The sequence below is a fragment of the Varroa jacobsoni genome, unplaced genomic scaffold (genome assembly GCF_002532875.2).
Source record: "Varroa jacobsoni isolate VJ856 unplaced genomic scaffold, vjacob_1.0 scaffold_1155, whole genome shotgun sequence".
NCBI classification, from domain to species: Eukaryota; Metazoa; Arthropoda; class Arachnida; order Mesostigmata; family Varroidae; genus Varroa; species Varroa jacobsoni.
Genome location: NW_019214057.1, coordinates 70,049 through 95,691, shown reverse-complemented (window position 1 = coordinate 95,691; position 25,643 = coordinate 70,049). Strand labels below are relative to the sequence as shown.

At 39.8% G+C, this 25,643-nt stretch overlaps 2 protein-coding genes across 4 annotated transcripts; one reads left to right on the top strand and one right to left on the bottom strand.

Annotated features, from left to right (window-relative positions):
- Positions 1–4,853: 4,853 nt before the first annotated feature.
- blw (ATP synthase subunit alpha blw, mitochondrial) lies at positions 4,854–8,843 on the bottom strand. Its single transcript, XM_022845255.2, has 5 exons — positions 8,630–8,843; positions 8,323–8,482; positions 7,660–7,855; positions 6,555–7,500; positions 4,854–5,616 (listed from the first exon to the last, which is right to left on the bottom strand). The coding sequence occupies exons 1-5, from the start codon at positions 8,735–8,737 to the stop codon at positions 5,404–5,406; spliced, it is 1,623 nt and encodes a 540-aa protein (XP_022700990.1). The 5' UTR covers positions 8,738–8,843; the 3' UTR covers positions 4,854–5,403.
- A 1,161-nt stretch (positions 8,844–10,004) lies between these two features.
- CycT (Cyclin T) lies at positions 10,005–24,433 on the top strand. Of its 3 annotated transcripts, none has more exons than XM_022845265.2 (9): positions 10,005–10,605; positions 14,628–14,709; positions 15,221–15,349; positions 16,413–16,544; positions 16,837–16,965; positions 17,482–17,554; positions 17,694–18,815; positions 19,194–20,206; positions 20,697–24,433. In XM_022845265.2, the coding sequence occupies exons 1-9, from the start codon at positions 10,418–10,420 to the stop codon at positions 21,468–21,470; spliced, it is 3,642 nt and encodes a 1,213-aa protein (XP_022701000.1). In that variant the 5' UTR covers positions 10,005–10,417; the 3' UTR covers positions 21,471–24,433. The 3 variants fall into 3 exon arrangements, with proteins under 3 accessions (XP_022701000.1, XP_022701001.1, XP_022700999.1); XM_022845266.2 differs by having other exon boundaries at positions 16,837–16,971; positions 19,272–20,206; XM_022845264.2 differs by having other exon boundaries at positions 16,837–16,971.
- Positions 24,434–25,643: the final 1,210 nt, after the last annotated feature.

Here is a 25,643-nt window from a genome sequence, read left to right as displayed (position 1 = left end):
TGGTGAAAGCCATTAGTTTGTGCAGAACCCCCCAGCATCGCTTCAACCTTCTCTCTCTCATTTTCGAAAGCCGCATGCCCTCAAAAGATGTGCTCCACCATTTCTACAACACCGAACAGGAATTACAGAACTCACTAGCGGCTTACTTATTCAGAGCTGGTGGTCATCAAAGAATTCACAGCCGCTGAGCATCTAGGTCAATTGCTCATGCTTCCTTGTGTAATTTATTTATGTTTTCGATAAATCTTCTTGCAGTACGCAGCGTGCTTGTATTTTCGATCTGCCATCTTGCTTGCCCTTCTCCAGTGTCACCTTCCTGAGTGTTCATTTTCATGAGCTTCTGTTTACAAATTTCTATGATTTTTTTTCACAAGAAGGGGTAAGGCACCTACCTATAACTCTCACTGCATCATAAGAGATGGTTCTGAGGGCTATACTCACTCCTACTCCTTTCTATATTTGAGTTTCTTCGGCACTGCTAGATTTTTCTCTCTAGTAAGAGCGTCCTGTCAGGTCGACTCCCCGTGTAAAACCATTGAGATTGCCACCCATGCTAATACCCTGAGTAGACGGATCTTTAGTTTTTAGCATTTTTTAGAATTTTGATAAGCCTGTTAATTGCTTTATGAACTCAAACTGTTACCTTCGTGTATAACACACCTTTAGCCTAGACACTTTATGCTTATTCGTCTCAAGTAGGTCTCTCTATATCCTTTTTCTCCAAAAAACTGTTGATAGCTTTCTATGCCATTAAAAGTAATTTTGATGTGAAAAGCCACGACGGCGCGCAGCCCTCTTTTCTATTTCACCTTACCCATTCTTGCCCCACCCACTTCGAGGATCGTCTTGCTGGCGTCTGTTTTCGAGCGACTCTTTATAAACCCCTATTAATTTTTAGAAATAAGATAATAATTGTTATCGTTCTCTGTGAACAATCTATTTACAATGTTTTTTTTACTCTCTTATTTATTGCAACTAGTAGGCAAATCAGCTCGGAGGTAGAAGTTTGTTCGTTTTTTCCAGCTTGTCGAATAGTATTAGATTAATACGTTTCCAACTCGCTCGGAAGATGCCGAAAGTTCTGAGTTTGTCTAGGACTTCTGCAAACAGCGCCATGCTTTATCTTGTCGGTTCTTTGACCAGTTGTGTGCAATCAGGACCTGTAAATCGATTATTTTTTAACTATTTTTAGTGTCCATTTAATATCTGGTTGTGATGTCCTCGAGGCCAGACTGTAATCAACCCTCAGTAAGACTGAAGCTTGCTGCTGTAAAAGAGAAGACTAGCATCACTTTTGCCGCAAAAACTGTGTCTAACTTCCAAATTGGGATTCCAAGTATGTCCGCCACAATTTTCAGGGACTTACCAGAATTATTCTATGAATTTGTCCAGTGTGCAGATTTACTTGGTTTTACCGTACTGTTATCTTCTCATTTCTGCGCTCTGAGTGTACTATGATACGCGCGCTGCCTCGGAGGCTTTCTTCTGGGTATTTCTTTCCTCAATTCAATGCACCTTTTGAATACAGTTACACTCGCCAAAATTTACCGGTATTTGTCAGGTGATTTTTTCTGCTTTTCTCTTGCCTATTTGAATTTTATTCTTGTGTTTATGCCCCTTTCACCGTATTTTAACATAAAGGCGCATCTCTTTTGGCTCCTAGCAGTTTACCACTCGGTGATCGTACTTTTAAAAAGTAGGAAAAATTAGATGGTCTTTTATAATATTAGATGGTCTTTTAAGCTGCACATCCACACATAATGCAACCTAGTTATAACCTTTTTTTATCTGAATTCTCCGTTTTAGTGCGGTTAGTCGCGATTATTGCAGTTCAAATGCATCATTTGTTCTTTTTGTTCTTCGAATTAGGTAGAACATTTACATTTAGCACAATGACTATATCCTACACCGATGTAAGTTTGTCGAAGCTTTTAATCATCAGAGGCGAATAATGGGTAGGTTTGTCGCGGTTGCATTTGAGATACTAATTTTTTAGCATTTTTAGCATCATAAGACACAATTTTTGCCATTTCAACCCCATGATCTGATAAGGTGCGTTTGTATTGATCGCTGTTAGCGCTTGTGTATACGACTTATCTTGTCTATCGATTTTGAAAGTAGCTAATCTTTCTAGGTTCTGCAGATTATTTATTTTTACTTTCGATTTATCATTTAATTTTGGAGAGGGACTAAATATTCCACTTATTTACCATACTTGATTCATTTTTTTCAACTAGTGTGTATCTTTAAAAATCCCCGATTGGTATCCTTATCCACGTTTTCGACAATAGTAATCCTTGGATCTTGCGGATCTTTTTACTCCTCCGCTCCTTCTATGTTATTCGTATTTCTTTATTATTTTAATATTCACTCTTTGCTCAACATGACTTCTGAGTCTGTGAAGTTCTTTGATTTACGTTATAAGTGCCTTAGTTATCTTATTCATATGAGGATTGTTTCGTTAAGTAGAATCATTTTAGCATTTCTATGCTTCAGTCGGCAAAATACTTTGTTTTTTTTTATATATACATATTTTTTCGTTAAATCTATCGTCTGTTCCTTACCCGCTAATGAAGTACCTGGAATGAAAAAAAAAGTAGTTCCGTCTAGTTAGTGAAGAGATCGGGCTGCGTTTGGAACTGCATATTTACAATTTTTCCCTTCAAAGTGATTTTTTTTCTGCTTTGCATATACTTTTTCTGTTTCCGTACTCAATTCAGCATTTTATTCCATTTTCTTCTAACGAGTCTACTTGACAATCAACGGCGTTGCTATAATCTGGCACATGATGGGGTTCCGGCATTACTGGAAACGCCAAATTGAGTAAGTAGGATTGCGTACGTTGATAATCTTTCAATGCCGTTACCGGTGCACGCTAAAGTTAGAGACAGAGGCAAACAAAGCGTTTGTAGTTGCAGCGGAGTGGGGGAAAAAAATTACTTATATGCCGATGCGAATACTGAAGCCACATATTTCACAAGTCAGAAAACGTACGGAGTAGTGAACTTGGGTGTACACTAGAAACCCGTGAAAACTAAAAAGAAAGTAAAATATGATCATTCTGAACACGGAATGCGTTAATAGGGTACAGAACAAACATGTGACTGGAAAACGGCGACAACTTTGAGGATGGTCATAGTTGGTTTTTGCCAAAATGTTATTTTGAGATCTATTGGTAGACGAAGGGACGGATGAAGAGTGAGAAATAGATGAAACCTTAGGACACTCTTGAAGAACTACAGACTAATGAATTCCAGATGGAAACGAACCGAAAGCGTGCTGCGTTTTCTTATCCTCGATTTCCAAAAGTGGTGTGGCCGACTTTTGTGTATGGCGAACTAATTTATCATGTAGCATAGATACTTACAGGTCATCATCAATTTTGTATTTACGTGATCAAGGTAAACAAGGCTCAAAGGGGTCCATGCACACTATATGACGCAGAAAATGCAGATGATCTTCAAAACACGATTAGGTAATGTACTTCCGCTGACGGCACAAAATCATGCAGTCGCGGACCCTTTCTGTTTCAAAATTTTTTATTTGATAGACCGTTTTTTGATAGAGAGCTGTGTTCTATCTTTCCTTTTCTTAAAATACTGGGCCTTAAAGCCCGTAATTTGCAAAAGAAAATCTGTCATACATACCGTAAAATGCACGATGTCGGGCTAAATGTTATGGCACAACCATTTTTTTTTGCTGTTCTATGAGTGCGTGTAGAGCCAGGCACCCTCATGTTTTTATATACTTTATTAAAGTGTAAATGGTTTACGACTATCTAGCACCAAATTATCGTTTCAGCCCGTTTACGGCTTCACTCATGACGGTCTCGGAAAATCGTCCATGCCGTAATGTAACAGTCACTTTTAAATTTCGCAAAGCTATGTTCCGCTGTTTCTTTTCAACCTAGTTCTCTTTGTACATAGCAAAGATCTCTCCAAAAGCTTCAGGCATAATTTAATCCTTCTGGATCATAAAGTAAAACATGCGCTTTTTTTGACCGGGAACGTTTATCATGGGCCTTAACTCAATTTTTTTCTATATAACACAACAACTAGCCTATAGAATAGACCCAGCACTTTCGAAAACTATTATTCGTTGAATTATAAGGAAAGAATTGAAGGGAGAGAGCAGCATTCGAAGAAATAAGTCAACACTCACAAGTAAATTCAATATATGATCAGGCGTGAGGAATCGATAGTAATGATAAGCTAAGCATAGCAAGCTACGATAAATCGGTTCATTGTATTGAACGCTGCGACAGCTTTAAACGACAAAGGACACAACTTAAGTGGGTTATGAAATTTTAGAGCATAGCAATATGTTATTTTTGGGAGCTCTAGAGCACGCGGGAAAACATTGGATTGCAAGGCACGTGTCTATTGAAAAATCGGTGAGAAAGCCAAAGCATACGGTCATTTTAGAGCTTTTTTTAGAGTCTAAAGATGTAAAAAATCTAAAAAAAAGTGGTTAAGTGGATCTATTGTAGTTACTCGATATGTTTGTTTTACTAGTTACCTTGGCCACGATAGCAAACAGAGGTCTACACTGATCAGCCATTAGGAACCTTTCGCAATTTCTGAAGCGTCCTTTCCATCTGAGAATAGTCTAGAGGGTTCACATTGTTTTATTTACGTAAACCATCATGATGCTTTTCTTCTTGAGCCTCTTTCTACAATAATATAGAGTACGTCATAGATTATGGCTTGTCTTTTTATTTTCACTTGTGGTCCTGTCGTCTTCTCCTCGAAGGAAAAGTTTTTAGAAGTCAGTAACGTGTCTTTTCTAAAATCGTTGTTTAATTTAGAGCCCAGTTGTACAAAAATAATCAATACCAATCAATGACAATAGAATTAATATCTCTGCCGACTATTTTTTAACGGCTTTATTCATTCATCTTAGTAACCTAAACGCGCGTGCTCGTATCTGCATTTGTTTTTTAGAAATATGGTCTTCATTCCTGATGGCGTTATAGGGCATGAATTGACAGTTAAAATCTTTAAAGAAGAAGAATGTGCCCGTTTTGTTTGTGTTTGCTAGAACATAATTGTTCTGACACCAGATATACTTAATTTCTAACTTCGTATTCTCTTTCATTCTTCACATGGCGTACTTATGGTTTGTCGACAGTTTCTTGGTAGTGCAATCAACCCGCTTTTGTTGCTTATGTACAGCGAAACGACTTCCTTTCAACTTTCAAGAATCATTCTTTTTCTCCCGGAGGTTGCCTATAGTCGCTTCCGTTTTTTTGGATAGGCCTCTTTACAACCCTATTACACCCAACGCTTCACGGTTTCTATCTTAGACTTAAATGTTTACGGTTGGTACTGTGGTAGCCGTTATTTTGTTGCTGTTTCTATCTGTCGTATCAGTCATCTAACAAGTTAGTTGCACTTGCTGCATTTACTGTGCTTGAAAGGAAGCCATGAAATCGGTCACAACTTTCTTCAGTTTGGCGTCGGTGGATTCCGAGATCTTGCCTTCAGCAGCGATCGTCTGAAGAATATCCTTATGTTGAGTGCGGATTAGCCCGAGAAACTGGCTCTCGAACTTGCCAATCTGAGCTGGGTCCAGCTTGTCTAGATAGCCACGCACACCAGTGTACACGACCGCCACCTGCAAAAATCAGGCATCGTAATACATGTATGCTTATTGGGGAAAAAACATTATGAAATCAACCAGCAAAGTAAGTGTTATATCTCTATGAACAACATAGCGTGCAGAGATAATACTACGTGAAACCAATACACAACCGTTAATCGCAAATCTGCTACTTGAAAAAAGTAACCTTTTGCTATTCGTATTATGTACCATGCAACTGCTACAAGCACATATTCCAAGACCCACACACACACACACATATACATATATATATATATATATATAGAAAAAAACACCATTTAAGCGTCATATAATCGTCGTTTGTAGGCAATTGATGATGATAACAGTGACCCTGAAGTCTAAATCTTGTTTAAAATCTAATGAAATGTATAGGTAAAGGACTAAAAGGTTATAGATATGCGGTTGGAAGTGCCCTTGAAAAAACTGGCCCTTAACTGTTTATTCTACGGTAGGCCCCGGTACTGGCGTTTAGCATTGGATTAAAAACCTATTAGGGTAGGGGGCTCGAGATGAGCAATTTGGAAGGACCGAGGAAAGAGGTTATCACTATATCACCGTTTTTCTATTGTTATTCGTATTTTTATTAGAGGATTAAAGCGTATTTGCACCCGAATTCGTAGCTAGACTATCTCTATGGTTTTCCGGTGAATACATAATACTACATGTTACCATTACATCTGCACAGGTACTTTTTCAAGTGCCTGTAGAGGAACCAGAAGTATCTACCCAAATATTCTAAGACGGACTTGTTTCAAAAAGTAATTCAGCATGGGGATTTCAAATATCTTTTAATAGACCTGAGTATTTTAGAGTTTTTTCTTCGATTGTCTTTCGTGTGCTCATACATAAAATTATAGAACGAAATAGAATTTGTATTAAGTTTTGCTGGCTTGACTAAATTTGCGCATTAATGAATGAATAGGTGGCCTCACCTGATCTTCGATAGCCATAGGTTGATACTGTCCTTGTTTCAAGAGCTCAGTAAGACGGACACCACGATTGAGCAGCTGTTGCGTAGCGGCGTCAAGATCGGAACCGAACTGAGCGAAAGCGGCCACTTCTCGATATTGAGCAAGCTCAAGCTTCATTGAGCCGGCCACCTGTTTCATAGCGCGGGTTTGAGCCGCTGATCCTACACGAGACACAGACAAGCCGACGTTTATGGCAGGACGAATACCCTTGTAAAACAGTTCAGTCTCAAGGAAGATTTGTCCATCGGTAATAGAAATAACGTTGGTCGGAATGTAAGCCGAGACATCACCGGCTTGGGTCTCGATAACGGGCAAAGCCGTTAGAGAACCTCCACCAAAAGTGTCATTCATTTTAGCAGCACGCTCGAGCAGACGCGAATGAAGGTAGAATACATCACCTGGATACGCCTCGCGACCAGGTGGACGACGCAGAAGCAAAGACATCTGACGATAGGCAACAGCCTGCTTCGACAAATCGTCATAAATAATGAGGGAGTGCATACCGTTGTCGCGGAAGTACTCGCCCATGGCGCATCCAGAGTACGGCGCCAAGTATTGTAATGGGGCGGCATCAGAAGCAGTGGCAGATACGATGATCGTGTATTTCATGGCATCGGCAGCCGTCAGTCTCTTCAATATCTGAGCGACGGTAGATCTTTTCTGCCCAATAGCTACATAGATACAGTACAGCTTTTTCTTCTCGTCACCTGCATCGTTGAAACGCTTCTGATTGATAATAGCATCAATAGCAATAGCGGTTTTACCCGTCTGACGATCACCGATGATCAGTTCCCGCTGGCCCCGACCAATGGGTACAAGGGAATCAACGGCCTTAATTCCCGTTAGCATAGGCTCGCGCACGGAAATACGGGGAATGATACCTGGAGCCTTAATACCAACTCGGTATCTGCAATGAGTTCAAATTTAGGAAGAAATTAAGGGTTAAAATGTGATCTCAAACTACTTCACATGAAGAGCTAAATGTGCCAATGCTATATTACATCAACGATAGCTGAATTTCCTGAACCTGTCTATTTGAGATCAACAGTATTAAAGAAAAGCATACCTTTGTTTGCATGGAATAGGACCCTTTCCGTCAATAGGGTTACCCAAGGCATCAACAACACGGCCGAGAAGTTCCATTCCAACGGGAACATCTACGATAGCACCTGTCCTCTTCACAATATCGCCTTCCTTGATCAGCTTGTCGTTACCAAATACGACAATACCAACGTTGTCTGTCTCTAAGTTAAGGGCCATGCCTACGTATCATTAACATGCAAAAATTGAGTAGCAAATGGTTAATCCTAATTATTTGGTATTTTGCGATTTCTGGTGCTGTTTGCCACCATAGCGAACGACCAACAGCGGAATATTGTAAAAAACTGACATATTTAGCTATGTATGTCGTCAATTAGACAGAAGCAGCGGTGTTTATCTTACTGATACTTTCTCTTGAAACCAAAACGAGAGCCAGAATAATAAGCCTGCTAAATTGTTTACTTATTTTTCTCTCCATCGTATCTTTTATATATATATATATACATTATAGTTTATTTAACCTCAGGCATAGACACATTATGAAAACTTCTCAGCTAGGTCGCCGACGGTCATGTTCTTTACAGGACACAAGCGACCCCGAGATCACGGTCGTGAACCCACAACAATGGCCTATCGAAATGTCACCGGTTTAAGTATGTAACGTAAATCTGTTTGCAATTGTACGCACCTTTAAGGCCAGACGAAAATTCTACCATCTCTTCGGCCTGAATGTTCTTAAGCCCATACACACGGGCGATGCCGTCTCCAATAGACAGTACACGGCCCGTTTCCTCCAGATTAGTCTGGGTTTGCTGGCCAAGAATGCGCTCCTCCAAGATCGATGACACCTGCATTCCAAGATGAAACACACAAAAGCAAGGCTAACAAACGCGGAATGTATGTACCCTGGTGTTTTCAGTCATACCCAGTATAACGTAATGTACAAGTTAATGGGTCGAACAAAAAGCGGCAAATCTACAAAAGGCATAACTTACCTCGGCAGATCCATAGCGCTTGTTGGTAATAGATAGCGACCTCACTGCGGAACGTGAAGCTAACTGCCTAGCCGCGGGGGCTAAGAATCGAGCAACACGAAGGGCCATAATTCCCCACGACAGTTTATTATAGTGCACGCGAATTGAACCAATGAAGCACGGACCACGACTAGCACTGCTTGTGTAAGCCAACTGCACACTGAAGGGCACCGAAGGTGAGCGCTGCTCTCAATTCGTACCAGTTGTTGGGGAGAGGCCCGGGGAGCGTACCACATTTACTTATCAATTGCCTTTTCAGAAATCACTGATTATATCTGAACTGTTTTCTAATGTTGAATAGACCTCCTCAGACGGGAATGTTTCATCTCAAAAGGTAATCTAAACTAGTTTGTTAGGTTCCATCCAACAGCGTAAAGCTGGATGTTCCCAAGATGGGAAATAGTACCAAACAATCTAGAGGTGCCACATGATCTTCTAGCATAGTTTGAGGCATAGAAGAATCGGACGAAGGCTAGCGCAAGCTTACTATTTCCCGGCCCACAACCGGTGGTCCACCAGTGTCAGCGGAAGGTTATTCGTGCTGCTGAATTTGAAAACACATACACACATTCTGGCATATGTGCAGAGAAAAACAAAACAATCCTGTTTTTTAAAGTAATCTAAAGTTTTTTTTCCTGACAAATTCAACATGAATGTTGAGAACTGTAGCATTGATGTGTCAACATCTATGAGTATTTTGTTCAGATTGGACGGAACCTAGACGGACATGCTCTGCCTTCTCCTCAATGACAATCTTCTTTTGCCGAGCGACGCTTCGTATAAAAAATAAACTATAGCTGATCTGGCAATGCAAACGGTTTTTTCGTGACTGAGAGAGTACTTCTTTCATTAATCTAGCTTCAATAAAAGACATGAAGTAGTAAATGTTAATTTTATTACAGTGCATATTACTGCAAATCAAACAACTATAACATCTTGCTGGTATAGGCTACTGCAACGTCGTTTCGGCATGCAGGTTGCATTCAAGCAAACACATTATGCGCACATTGCATTTAACTGGAATTGTATGATTGTCAAAAGTGAATGAGTCTTGATGATTCTTTCATGTGCGTCTGTCAATGAATCACACATATTTTCAAGATAGAAAGTTACAATTAACCCATAAGCTGAACTATTTGAAATCTCCCGCGTAACGTAACCCGAGCAATGCTTCTATAAAGCCGCCATCTTCAAAGAGTCCTGTTGTTGATGGCACGTTATGTTTTGTTTTGCCAATAGTCGTTAATGTGTAATACTACTTATGTGTATTTGTATGTGTGTTTTTGTCTATTGATGACTGGGTGAGAAGTTGATGTCTGCGTTCCTCCGTGTGCTGCTGCGGCATCGTAGCCTGGGCTAGCATTGCTATAGGTGGTGGTGTCTGGGGTGCTATCGCTGCTGCGGCTGGTGTTCGCGATTGTTTCATGACTCTTCTGCATGCTGTTGTGCTGTGGACGATATTGCAGCAACACCAACAGCAGCAGTGATTCATACAGTGGCAGTGCGGTGAATGAGTCGCGTCGTAGTGTGGTGGGCACCAAAGGAGTGCCTTGTGCCTTCAGTGCCCGAACTGGTGTACAAACCGGTGCTGTGGTGGTAATTGAGAAAGAAGTGCGAGTTTGTCGCTACCTAATGGAGCATTAATATGTTTTGGTGGTGTTGTGATGGTCTAATGGTCGATTAGAACGATTACACGTACGGACGCCCGCGTTGCCGGACGCCCGCGTTGTTGCCTCTGTGCCCGTCACAATGGCGGCCATAGCCGCTGGGGTTGGGGGCAGTGGTGGTAACAACGGTCCCGATCGATGGTACTTCAGTCAGGAAGAATTGGCATTAACTTCTGCCAGTCGGGCATGCGGGCTAGAGCCCGACAAGGAGCTGTCGCAACGCCAACAGACCGCTAACCTCATTCAAGAGATGGGCCAACGGCTGCATGTGTAAGTTAAGATCAATATCGCAATGATATGAGGCAAATTTATGTTCAGTTATCACAGCTGAACAACGTTGAAACTTGTGAACAGCTTTTGTATTCTTTCATTAAAAATTCAACAGTACAGACAGCGAATGCAGGCCGCGAAAAAAATCTAAAATATTTTGTTGTTTTAAAGTAAAGCGGGCTATTGGTTGCATGTGTGCATTTAGGCCTAGAGACACTGCCGGCATTCAAGGATTTTATCATGAAAAAGAGAATCACTTTGTAGTTTTCTTGTCCTAAGAGTTAGACTTCTGAAAGACAACTTACGCCTAATGGATAAATATAAATGCTGGTGATGTTGATTGACGATCGTGGTGAGGGTACAATCACGTAACAAATACTTGCGTCTAGCGACAACTTCATTCAGACAACAGTGTTCCAATAAAGTGAACTTCTACAGAAACTTATAGCTAGTTCCAACAAATAATTGCTTGCTAATTACTATGGATATGTGGGAATTAGAATATATGGTTGCAGTAAACGTACTTTATGGTAAAAGTTTAGTTCTAGCAATAAGTGATACCGTTGCTTTCGGAAGCATGCACAATGGATACAATTTTAGAAATTGTGCAATAGTTTCCTACGAATCCTTCATTGCGAATAGGTATCGCACCGTTGCTGACACCTTTTATTACTCTTATGCCTCATATGATCCTTAATCGTTGACTAAATTTTACCTAGTCATTAAGCAGATCTAAAAAATAACGATGTACCTAGATTTGAAACTTCAGGTGCTCATGTTAGTTATTATTGGAAAGGGTTCAGCTATAGAAAAGCTATTTATTAACATCGTTTTAATGAAAAAAAGTCATGTGTTTGCACTGAGATTGAGGGCAGGGTCAGCTGAATTGAATAACACAAGTGGAAATGTGTTCCATATATTTTTTAATTTTTTTTAAATCTACAGATTTTCAGGCCATTGATCTGAAGTATTCGTGTCAGTTATTGCCAAATGAGCCAACTTCATACATATCAGAAGGAATACACATTTTTATATAAAGAAAGGAAAACAGACAAATTTGTATATAGAACAAGTACGCACTTACAATACACTTGGAAGAGGTTAATTTATTGCCTATTAATATTGTGGTAACCTCCCTGAGCTAAAGCAGTTGAAAATAGTAGCAATATGCTATGCTACTAGAAATGTTTCATGTTAGCTTTTTTGGCAACAACAACAACAACTTGTATGGTCAAAAGCTCGATAGAATTTTTCAGTGCGACTGATGTAAACACCTTTGTACTTTTAAAACTCTTCGATTGGGCAAATATAGACTAACAGGTAAAATGTCGTTTATGATTATGATGATTTAAGAGCCAATTTATGTAAAACCAAATATTAAGTGCAAATTGTGGCAAAAAAACAGGGGAAATCTACGGCCACATTTAAACGTCACTCGACTAGTCTATATAACCCTTAATCGGTGGACGATACGTAAACCGATATTACTGGCAGATAGTTAGTAAACACTATTTTTCTTCAAATTTCTTATTTTTTCATTGCATGCATCAGGTATCACCTTGGCATCCCTCTTTATGTCCCTTATTTAGGTAAATCTGAAAATCGATAAACCTCAGCTGTGAGCGGTCCACTTAGTGCATAGTCTAGCTCGAGCTGCCAGACGGATGGTCAACAGAGTTACCCTCCACCACCTCGATCTTCAATTGATTTTTCCACATTATCATTCTTGACAGCGCTGATATGACACTTGTCTGTGTGTCCTTCGCGTTCCAGTTGCTTCTGTTGTACAGCTGTTTAGATATATGGAAACCTAAAAAGTACTTTGCTCAAAAAACTACGCGCACCTAAAAAATCGATGAAGAATATTCCCAAAAGCAAGGCCCGCCAACAGAATTTCTTTTGCTTCTGACGATGTATTAAATATAATTCAAGTTACTTCATTGAACCAAATTCATTTGCTGCACCTATGTATATCATGTCCGGTCGTCGCATTTTGCATATCTAAATCACATCACATACGAGTTACAAGTTTTCTGTTTGATCTCTTAAAACAAGGCTCTGGACCCCAGACCTAAGTAAAGCTCAGAGAATCCCGGTTTCCCCCCTGCCAGTTTTAACCGGTTGTTAATTTAAAACCATTGCTCTTACGCCGGTATTCTGGTAAGATTGTGGACTACAGTATGGATGATTTATGTTACAGCACTTTCATCTCCCCATGAATACAGGTAAAACACTGCTTATAGTAATATAGGCCGATCATCGCGGGATTTGCTAAATTATCAAAGTAACATTGACGACGATCATTCATTCCTTATTGGCCTACTTTAGAGTAACGAACTAAAGCGGAGCTGGGTAGGGCATGAAACAAGAAACAACTGATCGTATGTTTCCATCCTACAGGCTAGTTAAGCAAGCTTGACGTACTATCTAAGTAGGAATCTCTATGAACATGAATTGACTTGTTCCTGGTCTAAAGGTTCAGTGTCATGTGCCCATTAGGCCGAATGCATAAACCGAAAATAATTAAAATTTTTCTGGCCGTTTTCGAAATGATTTCTATCAATTAAGTTGAAAAGAAAGACCATGTATTTTATTGAATAGAAAATAACACGTTGTTGCTATGACAATAAGTTATTACGATATGTATCTCTAGCCATCGTTCACGAACTTCTTCCATTTATCCACCAAATATTCGGGTGTATGTCGTCTCGCTAGGTGGTGAGTTTTGTCTTCAAGAAGTTTTTCAACCACGTTATAGGTTATTTATCCGTGTGCTTATGAAACGGAAAAGGTGAAAACTCATTCGGAGACTCTGAAAGGAATCAAACCTCTTATTCTTAAACTTCAAGAGTACAATTTTGACGATGCCTGCCATATGGTGGTTTCGCATTATTGTAAAGCAGAATAACCTGACCTCGTTCATCGGATTTTTTTCTCTCAAATAACCTGGTTAACTCGACACAACTGGATCAAATACATCAATACGTTAATCAAATAGAAATACGTCACTTGCATGGGAAGCAACTCCTGTTGAGTCAGGCCCTGCCGGCTCCACTAAACGCAAAGTATAATCTTTTTGGAATGAAGATCTGGTTGAGCTTTGCGCCTTAATTCCTTTCCTGGAAACACCCATTCTGGTTCTTGGATCTCTTGTTCATGATCGACATTCAGCACTTCTCATTATTACGTGTGACGCTCAACACCGGGCGAGGTATTGCGATGCAACGTTAAACCGTAATTCCCTGTTGGATTTAAAACTTAATGAGGTACCCTATCTGTAGGTTTCGGTGTATCCAAAATAAAATTGTAACGATTGACGTGTGGTTGCAGCCCATCTATTCGTCTAAGTTTTGAATTCTTCGTTAACCGTACCTCTTAAAAAAAGCCTTCAAAAGGTCGTCATCAAGCTTAGACGGTCGCTATAACAGAGGGCATCCTCCGTCTTACCGTTTTAGAACTTGGCGAGACAAGTTTGTGTAATCCTTTTAGCACACGTCGTCACCGCACATAAGATAAATGTTCGAGGCTATTTCGGCAGAGTTTTGGCCTCAGAATGCATAGTACAGACGGTGGCGATAATGTAGTTCCTTTCCACCGAAAACATATATCATTGAAGCGTTTTGCAGTTGAAGCTTTATTCATGACACAGTACCGTTACAAAATTTATGAATTTTTAAAGAGTTAACTATAATTACTTTGGCTATTACGGAATGCACATCAGACTTTGAACGTCCATGTTGAATTTACGGTCACGGGCATGTATATATATATACTCATTAACCGTCATCTGCGTGAAACATGTTAAGACGGGTATGATGCAGTTTAATGAAGAATGTCATTTTAATGTATCGGGGCGGGAACTCAGTAAGACATCGAGCGCAGGCTTTTGCATATCATCGCAGTCGTGGTAATCGAGCGGCTTGAGGACTATATGGTGGAACCTGTAAATTGCCTATATAATCATAACATATTGGTCATTACACGTATTTATTTACGCGCATTTTTTGTTCTTTACATTTCAGAAATCAACTTTGTATAAATACGGCTATCGTCTATATGCATCGATTCTACCGATTCCACTCGTTCACCAAATTCAACAGAAATGTAAGTTATTACACATTGCGTTACATTCTCAAGCACAAAAAGCACCGTGAGATGGGGCATGACATGAAAAGGGACGTAGCATACCTAAAAATACCTTTCTCTTTCATGTTGCGTATGAATTTCGATACCTGACTTTTGTTATCTTCCTGTCTCTGCCACCTGCATATGTACAATGAATAACCTCCGCCTTAGTATATTTCTGGTAAACCAAAGACATCGTTATTTTTTGTAATCACTTCATCCCCGTCTATCACGTTGCATTTTATTAGAGGTCTATATATATAGACTATCACTATCAGTATTATCATGGAGTTCATTTGTCAGTTTTTGTTTGTTTGAAATATTTTTGATTAGTTTATATTCAGATACCACGTTTATAGTCACATTTATAGTGTTTAGGATTTTATATTTAAAATTGTCATTGAATTATTGATTCCTAATGTATGAGTCAGCACGTAACAATTACAGTGAATTTTTACTACCTGAAACGCTACTTTGTTTTTTTATATAGGACATTGCACAGTGCGCGTTATTTCTCGCGGCCAAAGTGGAAGAACAGCCGCGCAAGCTGGAGCATGTAATCAAGTGTGCCCGTGCAACACTTAACAAGGGCGCACCTCCGCTGGACCCACAATCAGAGGTAGCAATCAGAGGCATGAAGGAGTTTAGACAGAAAAAAAAATTAAAGTAATTAAAAATAACTAATAATTATGCAAGGTTCTAGGGGTTTACGAGAATAGCGAGAATATATTAATACACGTGTTTCAAACTTTTTGAAGTTAAGCATTAAATGTCGTACGATTTAATTTTTAAATCGACAGACCAATGAGATTTTTATCATTAAATATATCCCTCATTTTTTCATATATATATATTCGTTGTCATGGAAAGGATCTTCAATAACAAAAAGTTAAGCTAGATCGGCCAAACGGCAGTCGGAATTCCAGAGCCGTTTTGAAGACATTGCTAGTTCTACACGGTAGTGTCTAAGATGTCGAATCTGAGTAGCTTCCGATCCCTCGCCAGAGTTGCATGAGTGCCATTAGCTTAAATTTTACTGTTGTTAATTTCCTTTCATATTAAACACGCTTCAAGCGCAATTAAGTTGGTCAAATTGGAATCAACTTCTAAGATTGGGGTTAACCTTTATTATGGTTTAAGTGAACCTTCGGAATTTTAGATACAAGCTTTAGTGTAGTGACTAACATAATCTGTATATAAAGGTTTTAAGAGATATACGTGTTTTCTGACTAAATACTATGTATGTAATAATAATAATAATAAAGTGTCGCACTAAAGATTTTCATTTATTACCACATATTAAGGGGTTTTCGCCGCTACTTACCGGGGCATTCAGCAAGGAAGAGGCATATATAATCTAAGTATTTTCCATTGGTTACGGCTGCGACTCTGAAGGTATCATAACACTGATGAAAAATCGGTTTAAAATAATAACCTCTTACCGATTAACAATGAAGTGAATTGTCACTGCTAAACCTTCTCTTCGAAAAAATAAGAATCTTATTTATTTTGCTTTAATTATTGGTGCTGTTAAAGTAGTAATGTAAAAAAAATTTCCTGTAGGGTCTTCTTTAAGTTAAATATACTAACATTATCGTTCAGTAGGATACATGCCCCATGCTTTCGTTGTAGTATGCCTGTATCACTTCATTATATTCTGTTACTCTACTTTTTTTATACAGGAGTACCAAGCTTTAGCCGGCGAACTTGTGGCAAACGAAAACCTTATGCTACAAACTTTAGGATTTGACATCGGCATTGACCATCCACATACGCATGTTGTCAAATGTTGCCAACTGGTCAAGGCGTCTAAGGTACTTATTGTTTGCCATATATTTTATTTTTGTAATTTTTTCAAAAAGTATTTTGTATAGTTCTATTCTTGTATACTTCTTAAATACACGACATGCAGATTTGAAAGAAATAGGAACGTCATGTGGGTTATTTTTTTTGCCCATTTACTATTCGCGATTAATGTTCTTTTCCAATTCGTATTAACGATAAGCACTATGTCTCCAGTTTAATTGGAGCATCACGGGAGTTAACCGTAGATTCTACATTACGTACTACACTAAATCGTTATGCAACGTGCTTCATTTATTTCAGGAACTGGCGCAAACGTCGTACTTCCTAGCTACGAATTCCCTGCACTTTACAACGATGTGTTTACAATATAAGCCAACAGTAGTTGCTTGCCTATGTATTTTTATGGCATGCAAATGGGCGAGCTGGCAGGCAAGTGTAAGCAGGCGTCTATTAATTTGGCAACTCGTTTTCCGTGTTAAGCGCTCTACACGGATTTGACGTCACGCAAAAAGTAGAATAATATACCACATAACCCGCTTATCATCTTTTTAATAAAACAGCATATAGGACTCTTTATTAAAATTTGTTAGTATAGCAGTATATTCCTGCAAGGGTTACAAAAACTGCAAAAAAATGGTGTTCATCATCCTTGGGAAAAGGCAAATACTTAATGTTCTGCAGGAGGAAACGGAGATGTGTATTTAGCAAATCGGAAATGTGGATTTATTTTGTGTATATTTCTTCACACTTAATTATATTTACTACTATGTTCAAATAGTATGTACCTAACTTTATGCTAAAAAAGTATATTGAAAAAGCCATGTTTTAGTCATTCAGTTTTATATTCTAAGTAATTTAATAGTAATAGCTTTAACTGATGGTTTCCAATGCAAAGCAAGTAAAAACAGTATTTCCGTTCAAAATAATATATGGTATTTCTTATAGATCCCTCAATCAAGCGAAGGAAAGGACTGGTTCAACTATATTGACGAGACTGTTACTGAACAACTCCTTGAAGGTTTGTCCATAATTGTGTTAGTTATTTGGAAGTGCTATAATTGTATAAATGTGAAGCTTTTATATCGATAGTTTGCCCTTTACAGGTGCAAATAATGATGGCTAAAAGTACACTTTTGTGTTTTGTCACCTGCTATTAGATTTAATGGCGGAGTTCGTCGAATGTCTAAACAAGTGTCCGGAGAAAACGCGGAATCGCATAATGGGTTGCATTAAATCCAAGGATCAGCAAGCAATCGCCAGTGCCTCAGGTAGTCACCGCTCTTCATCTGGAACACATTCCAGTGGTGGCGGCAACCAAGGCGAAAGAACTCATCAACAAGGGTCTCACCATCAGGGATCAGGAAGCCAGCGCTTACTTGATTCACTTGGCCGATCACGGCAGCATCCAAGCAGTAGCAGCAGTCACCAACCAGATTCAACTACATTACTGGCAGATCGTCGTAAGACATTACCGCCATCTAATCATCAGTTATCATCTGGCACTCAAGGTGTACAGCAAGTAGGACCTCAGAGATCTTCCGGACAGCATCATGGCCATCCTCAGACTCAGGATCGGTACTCCTATAATAAGGAGCACCAACGGCAACAACAGGGAGGCCAACAAACAGCTCAGCAACAGCACCAATTAGGTCATCCTTCGGCTGCTTTGGCTGGAAGACATTCATTGCCGACGGGAACCAGCGGGCCATTGGGATCAAACAAGGCACCGAGTAGAGGAATGACATCAAGCAGCTCTTCATCATCAATGAGCATGCAGTTACACCCAAAAAAACAATATACTCAACAGCAGCAACAACAGCAACAGCACTACGTAGACAAGGCAGCTGCGCTTCAGAGGTCATCGAATGATAAACGCGGTGTAAATGTTGTCGGAGGTGGTGGTAGTAATGGACAACCTCCGCCGCCTCAACTGGTCGATCAGAGTCGACGCGAACAAATGCATATAATGCAGCAACAGCAGCATTCAATGATGCAACTTCATGGAGGTCCGCATGCTAGTGCCGATAAGATGTCTGCAGGTCAGCAGCTCCAGCACCCTCACCCACCGAGGCTAGAGGTAAAGACGCAACAGCATATGCAACCCGGCGGAAGCGGTGGACGAAATATGGAAAAAGGTCTACCGGCCGCCGCGCTGGACGACACCAGCGGCCTGTTGCGACCCGCAGATTTTTCCCAACCGTACCCCAGTTGTGCATCACCACCAGCGCACAATCCCATGTTTGAAGGAGATTCTTCCTCTGCAGATAGTTTTTTCACAGGTTAGTATTGTTCTTAGCGAATCGAGCAAAAATGACGTTGTCAGATTAGTGCGGTTCATGTGTAACAGTTTCGCTCAGAGGTAAATGCAGGGCTTGCGAGTGCGTATTTCAAATAAATTGAGCTGCTAATGATAGTTCCGTTTCGGTTGTCTCGTGATAACGGCTGCAACACCATATATATATATGGTGAGAGAGAAATCGTACATTAAATAGAAATGTCAGCTAGCTTGAGTAGGTTCCGTTAGCAAATAACTAATGTTTCACTTATTCAGTGTAAACTAGAAGGAACTAACCCTTTGGCATTTCGAGTAATTTAAACGAATAACACACGGAAAGGTTTTTCAATTTCAATGAAAAATTTGTTTCCACTTTTTTCAGGTTTAGGTAATATCGTCTCACAAACCAGTCCAAACAACACTAACTCTGGTTCAAACTCTGGTTTTGCTACCGGCTCAGGAATGAGTCGTGGTGACCAACCTCGAGGCGGTGGATCATCGTCCCTAATTCCCTCGCCACCGGAAACTCATCACAATCTCAGCCCTCCAGAGTCGTTTGCCTCCGCGGCAGCCGCAATAGTTGCTTCGCATTTTTCCTCAGGAGCTCTACCACCTTTGCACCCATCGACAGCGCCTCTTCACCAGTTGACAACAGGCATTTCGAACCAGCTACCTATAACCCCAACCATCAAGCCTGAGCAGCAGCAGCAACAGCATCCGCAAAAAGTAGAGGCTCGATCGCCTGGTATTGTACAATCAACTGAGCAGCAAACACTACCGCCCACACTAGCTACTCATCCTCCTCATCAGCAGCAGCCGCAAAAGTTGCAGCAGGGGCTCATAACAGCAGGCTCATCCTCAAGCTCAATGGCACTGCTCGCTCATCTGCAACAGTCGCAGCAACAAATGCGAGGTAATAATGGAACGGGTTTAACTGCGGAAACAACAGAGGCACTTAGCGGAAATACATTTGTCGATTCCTTGGCACCTATGCCACGTTCATCAGCGCCAATTGTTGGAGGGCATCGCGCCCAGGGAGAGACAAAGCACACTTTGGGTTCGGCTCCAAAACAGTTGAGTGCGCCAACAGCAATTGCGAATAATAATAATGTCGCTTCTGCTGTCGTCCCAATGCAAAGTGCACCAGTAACAGCGTGTGTCAGTGCTAGTACGCCAATAAAACCTATCGGTTCATCTGGGTTAGGCACGAATGCAGCGGAGGGAATTCCCACACCAACAGCAAAACAAGGGTCCGCAGATGAGGTCAGCGTGGGCTGGTCGAATACAGCGGTTGCTGTGAAAGCGGAACTAAAACCAACAGAAGTACGAGCAGATGATGACAGCCGAGTTGGCTTGGCTGAGCAAACAGAAATCGATGGTGGCAAAAAACACAAGGTATGTTGAATGTTGATAGTTCATAGATTCTAGCTCCTAATAAGTGAACAATTCACCACTTGGCAAATTCTCCTGTGCAGTGATAGTGAATAATTGGAAAGTGATGGAAAGTAACATGCCTTCTATTGGAATATTAATACTTTGTTTTGTGCCTAGAGCCAGTCGTTGGAACCAATTCTTAACGGCAAATACCGGATGTGAAACTCGAAACATTGTAATGTTAAACAATGCAATAGGTTGCGATGAGCGTGAGAAATTCGAGTTCCTTATTTTCCATTTTTCCGCATCTTATTTTTTTATGTCAGATAGAAGCAGGTTGTTAAATAAGAGCTGAGCGCCTATAGTTTCACAATAACAATAATTGCAGACAGTGATAGAATTATTGTTACTGTGAAGCTATACACGCTCAGCCAAACCGGTGTATCCCCAAATATTTTGAAAACGTAACAAGAGTAAACATTCTTTTGCACTTCTCATTTTATGTTTGCAGAAAAAGAAGGAGAAAAAGGAAAAGAAGGAAAAACGACATAAGGATAAGGATAAGATCAAGGAGAAAGAGCATCTTGATCGAAATGAAACAACTGCAATTGGTGGCAGCGGAGTTGCTATTACTGGTGGGGGCGGTGACGGCAATAGCAAGGAAAAGAAGAAAAAAAAGAAGAAGGATAAGGACAGAGATAGGGATAAGGAGCACCATCGGGAGAACCATCATCGGTCCGACAACAACAGCAGCAGCCACCGATCGCCCCGATCGATGTCGAGATCACCGGTGCCTGGTAGTGGCTCATCACCTCTTTCAGCCGCCCAGCCTCAAGCTCCGGTCGTTCAAGTGACCGGAACAAAACTCAAGATTAAGCTTGTTCCGCCAAAGCCAACGTCAACGGTAGCACCGTTATTGGCTACTGGAAGCGTAGGCCAGGGAACAGTGATACCGACCGGGGCTATTTCAGGTGGGCAGCGGAGTAGTGATAGCGACTCAAACCACGGCAGTAGTAGCATGATGACGTCAAATACAACGGCTACCAGTGCCACGATAACGACCAACAGCAAGGGAGGGATGTCATCGACTGGAACCGATAACAATCTCCGTATAAAAATTCCGATTGACAAGCTGGACGGAGCAGGGCCTACCACAGGGACCAGGATTGAAAGTGGTGCAGCCAGTGCTGGTGCTGGTAAAGAGAAACGAAAGCGTCGGACAGAAGATTTTGAAGAAGGCCCGAGCGGTGGCAACAGCAAGAGTCGCAAAGTGCAACACTACTGATCGTAAAGTAAACAGACACATTCTGAAAAACAACAAAAACAACAAACAAAAAAGGGTTATCAAAATATTTCTAGGAAATGGCAGACAGAGTGAGCGAAAGAGAGGAAGAAACTAGCAGCCGCAATAATTGGCTGATCTTGTGTTGTACCGGAACTTGTTATTTTGGAGACGACAAGAGGGGAAAAGCGTTTGGTTCTGTTTGAAAAAATTGTTGTTCCTGTTGTCATTGATTTGTGTGGTTGGTATACATGAACGTGTGCGTGTGCTTGGTAAATGTGTATATAAATGTACGTGTTGTTTTTACATGATAGCGAAAACAAACAAAAACTAGTAACAATTAAGAACCGCAGCATCCAGCACTACCACTCACATTCGTAACTTAGACGTTTATGACCAGTCGCTTGCAGCTCTAGAAGTAGCATTACGTTGTCTTCCTTGTGTCGTCGAACCACAATAGGTCGACTGATGAAGATACGGATATGGCTGATGCTTTGATTTCGGTGCTTGTGAGAATAATCACCTGCAGGTAATTGCACTCATCCAATCTGCTGTTTTTTTTTTAATAAACACAGCAGATGATTATCATAATCATGCACATAGAAGGACACCTTTCTATCGTTCTCGAGGTAAAAGCAAGGACGTCCTTAACTGAAGTTTAATTTAAAGATGTGTCTTGATTCAAATACGCCAATTCGACTGTCTTTCTCTCACGGTATGTCGTTTCTATCATTGGTCACTTGGGCCTACAACACTCTTTTGCCTACCTGAAAGGCCTATGAACGAAAATGCAATGAATTCTAGCGTATAAAAAATTGACATATTAAGTATGGTTAATTATTATTGAGTGTGCAGTGGACAGCAGCATTGCTTCTATATGTGACAGAGAAAAACTGACGTTTGCATATCAGTGTAGAGCAAAAAATAGATGAAAGAGCCAAATGGAGTAACTATTTTAAATTAGAATTACTCGATTGAGAAGACCGTTGAGTTGTCTTCTGATAATTTTTTGCTACGATTACTGCACTTGGTAACTTTTAGTAACTGCGACGGGTGGTTGAGTTATCGTAACTACGGTGCTACGATAAAGTATTACTGTTATGGTAAAAATGCAAAAATTTGATGAAAAACGTTCGAGCAATGGTTTGCAAAGCATAGCTTTGTCAATTGTTGGAAGTTTGACAAAGCTGTATGCGGCGATGGGAATTTAAGTACCGAAGGAATGTGTGTATGTGTGTGTGTAGTGAATTTGGGTGTAAGTATGTGTGTACGTGTTTGAGTCGTAAACCGGCGCAACGCAACTAACCGCAGTTGCAGTTCGTTATCTCATGTGAATGAATATGAATCCTGTAAAATAGGTGGGAACCGTGCAAACAATGCAGGCGTTCATTTTCCAACTAGTGATGCTCGGGCTCAATGTAGGCATGAACAGAATCCGCTTCAAGTTAATAGGATACTGTTTTATATGAATATTTGATTTAGCATATAATTATGAGCTATTTATGGATTTGCAATGTTGGCCATTTCAGTAAAAAGTAAATAATAGCCCCAAATGATCATTCAGAACTTTTTGGCGCCTTTGATCGGCTACATTAAGGCTTTCAGTACAAATAGCCTATTTAATGTGTGATATTTCCCTACTAAGTAAAATATGTTTACAATGCATCATTGATAAATGGATCCATTGCATTTAGTTCTCGAGCATTGCTTCGGAGATTAGGAGGGTTACAATATTGATAGCAGTAGTAACAATGGTAGAGTTCTGGTCGGTGGATCCAAGGAGAGAAGGACTCGGCGAACGAGAAAGACAATTCGTGCTGGGCATTACTTTATTATTATTATTGTATGTAGTAAGTTAATTTAAAAGGACAAAGGTAAAAATTAATGTACGTATGTTGCAGGATATTGCCCACAACAGCTTTCAATCGAAAAGAAGGCTTTGGGAATGAATGGTAGGAGTAATATAGGGCAAGAAGTGGTATGCATGCTATGGCATTAGTTGGCCGAAGAAGGCTAAGTTTTGTGAACAAATAATAAGAAAGGTAGTGGGGTAGGTGGAGAGGAAAACGCCAGCAAATAATCGGAGATGCAGCAAAAAAACTACGTTGAACACAATATAACAAAACAGCCAAAAAAAAAAAATAAAAATGAGCGAAAGGAAGAAAGATGAGTGGGTTGAACATTTATAAAAAAAAAATTGATGATTTTTGTAATTAGAACAGTAAATGTAATAGCGTACAAATAATTTCCACCATTTGGTTGACATGTCACAAACTGACAATTATACTTAGGCAGGTAGTCAATACTTTCTATTGTTATTACCGGATATAATTGATTTCATAATTAAGGACATCAGTACTAATGCCGACAGATACAAAATACAAGAGAGCTCTATGATCAGTTGTTGGTGGATAAAGTAAGCGTAAAAAACCTTCTTTATTCTCGAACCAATGATTCGATATGCCCTTAGTCTATTTTTAAATCCTTCTCAGGTTTCCAGGTCCATCCGAAAAGACTGACTTTAAGTGATTTATAAAAGACCAACTTCTAATTTCTGAATAATAAGAGTAATGGTACTACTGGAATTTTGCTGGTTGCTATGACTGTGTGATCAAAATAAGAATAATAATGGTAGGCGTAACAAACGAAAGATCAATGGATTATCGATAGACAACTGTGTACATAATATGTATATTAGTAATTATGAACATTACAAACCCAGGTGCACGTTAATAATTAGTATTGTATGTTTTAAGTAATAGTCACAGTAACAGATGCATAACTTGAAAACAGGTGAACAGACAGCGAAGTCAAGATGCTCCAAGGGTGGCAATTTTAGAGAAGCGGTAAGGTCAAATACAAAATCGATTAGAGATTTAGACACCGGTAAACAAACGTATACACAGTACGAGCTGAGAGGAAAGCAGGAAAGAAAGAAAAATAAACTATGGTTATTTTTACTTAAATGTAATAGGAAAAGATTATTAAAATTAAATTTAGCCATTATTTTCTTTCCGTCAATATATACATTTGCGTGACAGAATAGTTTATAGTGAATTAATTTGAAACTATTTATTGCAGGACTGGATCAAATAAATTGTTTTTTCTTTTTGAGATAATTCCTTGTAGGCCCATACAAGGCATGACCACTTTCAGTACTATTTTTTAGCTCCGGATCTAATTTTATACGAATTGCCGGTCATCGATAATTACGTAGAACGCCAAATAAGCATGTCGAATTATCGTTTTGGAATTTAGCGTATTAGTAAAATTAGGTGCAGATTATAACTGTCAGATGTTTCTCAACTCAAATGCAACTTATTAAAGAATAAAAATTAAATAGCATAATGTGAATCATACAGCACATGCGTCTAGATAAATGATGATTTTATTTAAAAATGATACTGGAGTTTTCTCAGGAGACAGCTTAATTTTCTACGAATTCTAGAATTTGGCATGTTTGATTTCTGGACTGTGATGTGCGGCCTAACTGAAACACGCCAAATTCTGCTGAAAACTAGTTTTTAAAACAGTGTTACTGTGAAGAACTCCTTGCGCCAAGTCTTGCTGTATGATTAATTCGTATGAACGTACAGTAAGAGGTGATAAACAGCTGCTGAGTGGTTACGACGGGAGCGAAAAGATACAAGAAGCGTTGCAAGGCGCTACGCTTGAAAAGTTATATCTGGCTGTAAACGGAGGTTCATGAGGCCCTGAAGCCTAGGCGCCCCGAAGGACAATGATGTCATTTTTAGGAAAGAAGCAAATTAATCGTCGAGTTTGAACTTTAAAACTTAACATTAATATCTGTGTGTATGGTGTGTTTACGTGTATGGGTCTGCACGTCAAAGGGTGTTGAGGAATACTGAAGAATTGGAATTTCAAATAAATGTTTCATATTGAAATTGCCAATATGCGTACATGTAAAAAGGTCATTGAAGAAATTGTTAAATCTATTAGGTACTGACGTTATCGCAGCTGCTGTGGAAGCACCCGACATAGGTTTCGAGACTAGGCTATCAGGATATTAGGATTCGAAATTTGATTTAGGGCAGATATTTACATAATTCATCTAAAATTGTCGTACATCTGTGGGATTAGCATTATACGAACATTAGTTATCATCACTTTGCATCCGCTTTCGTGAATGATTACGCAAATTAAGACCATAGGTCA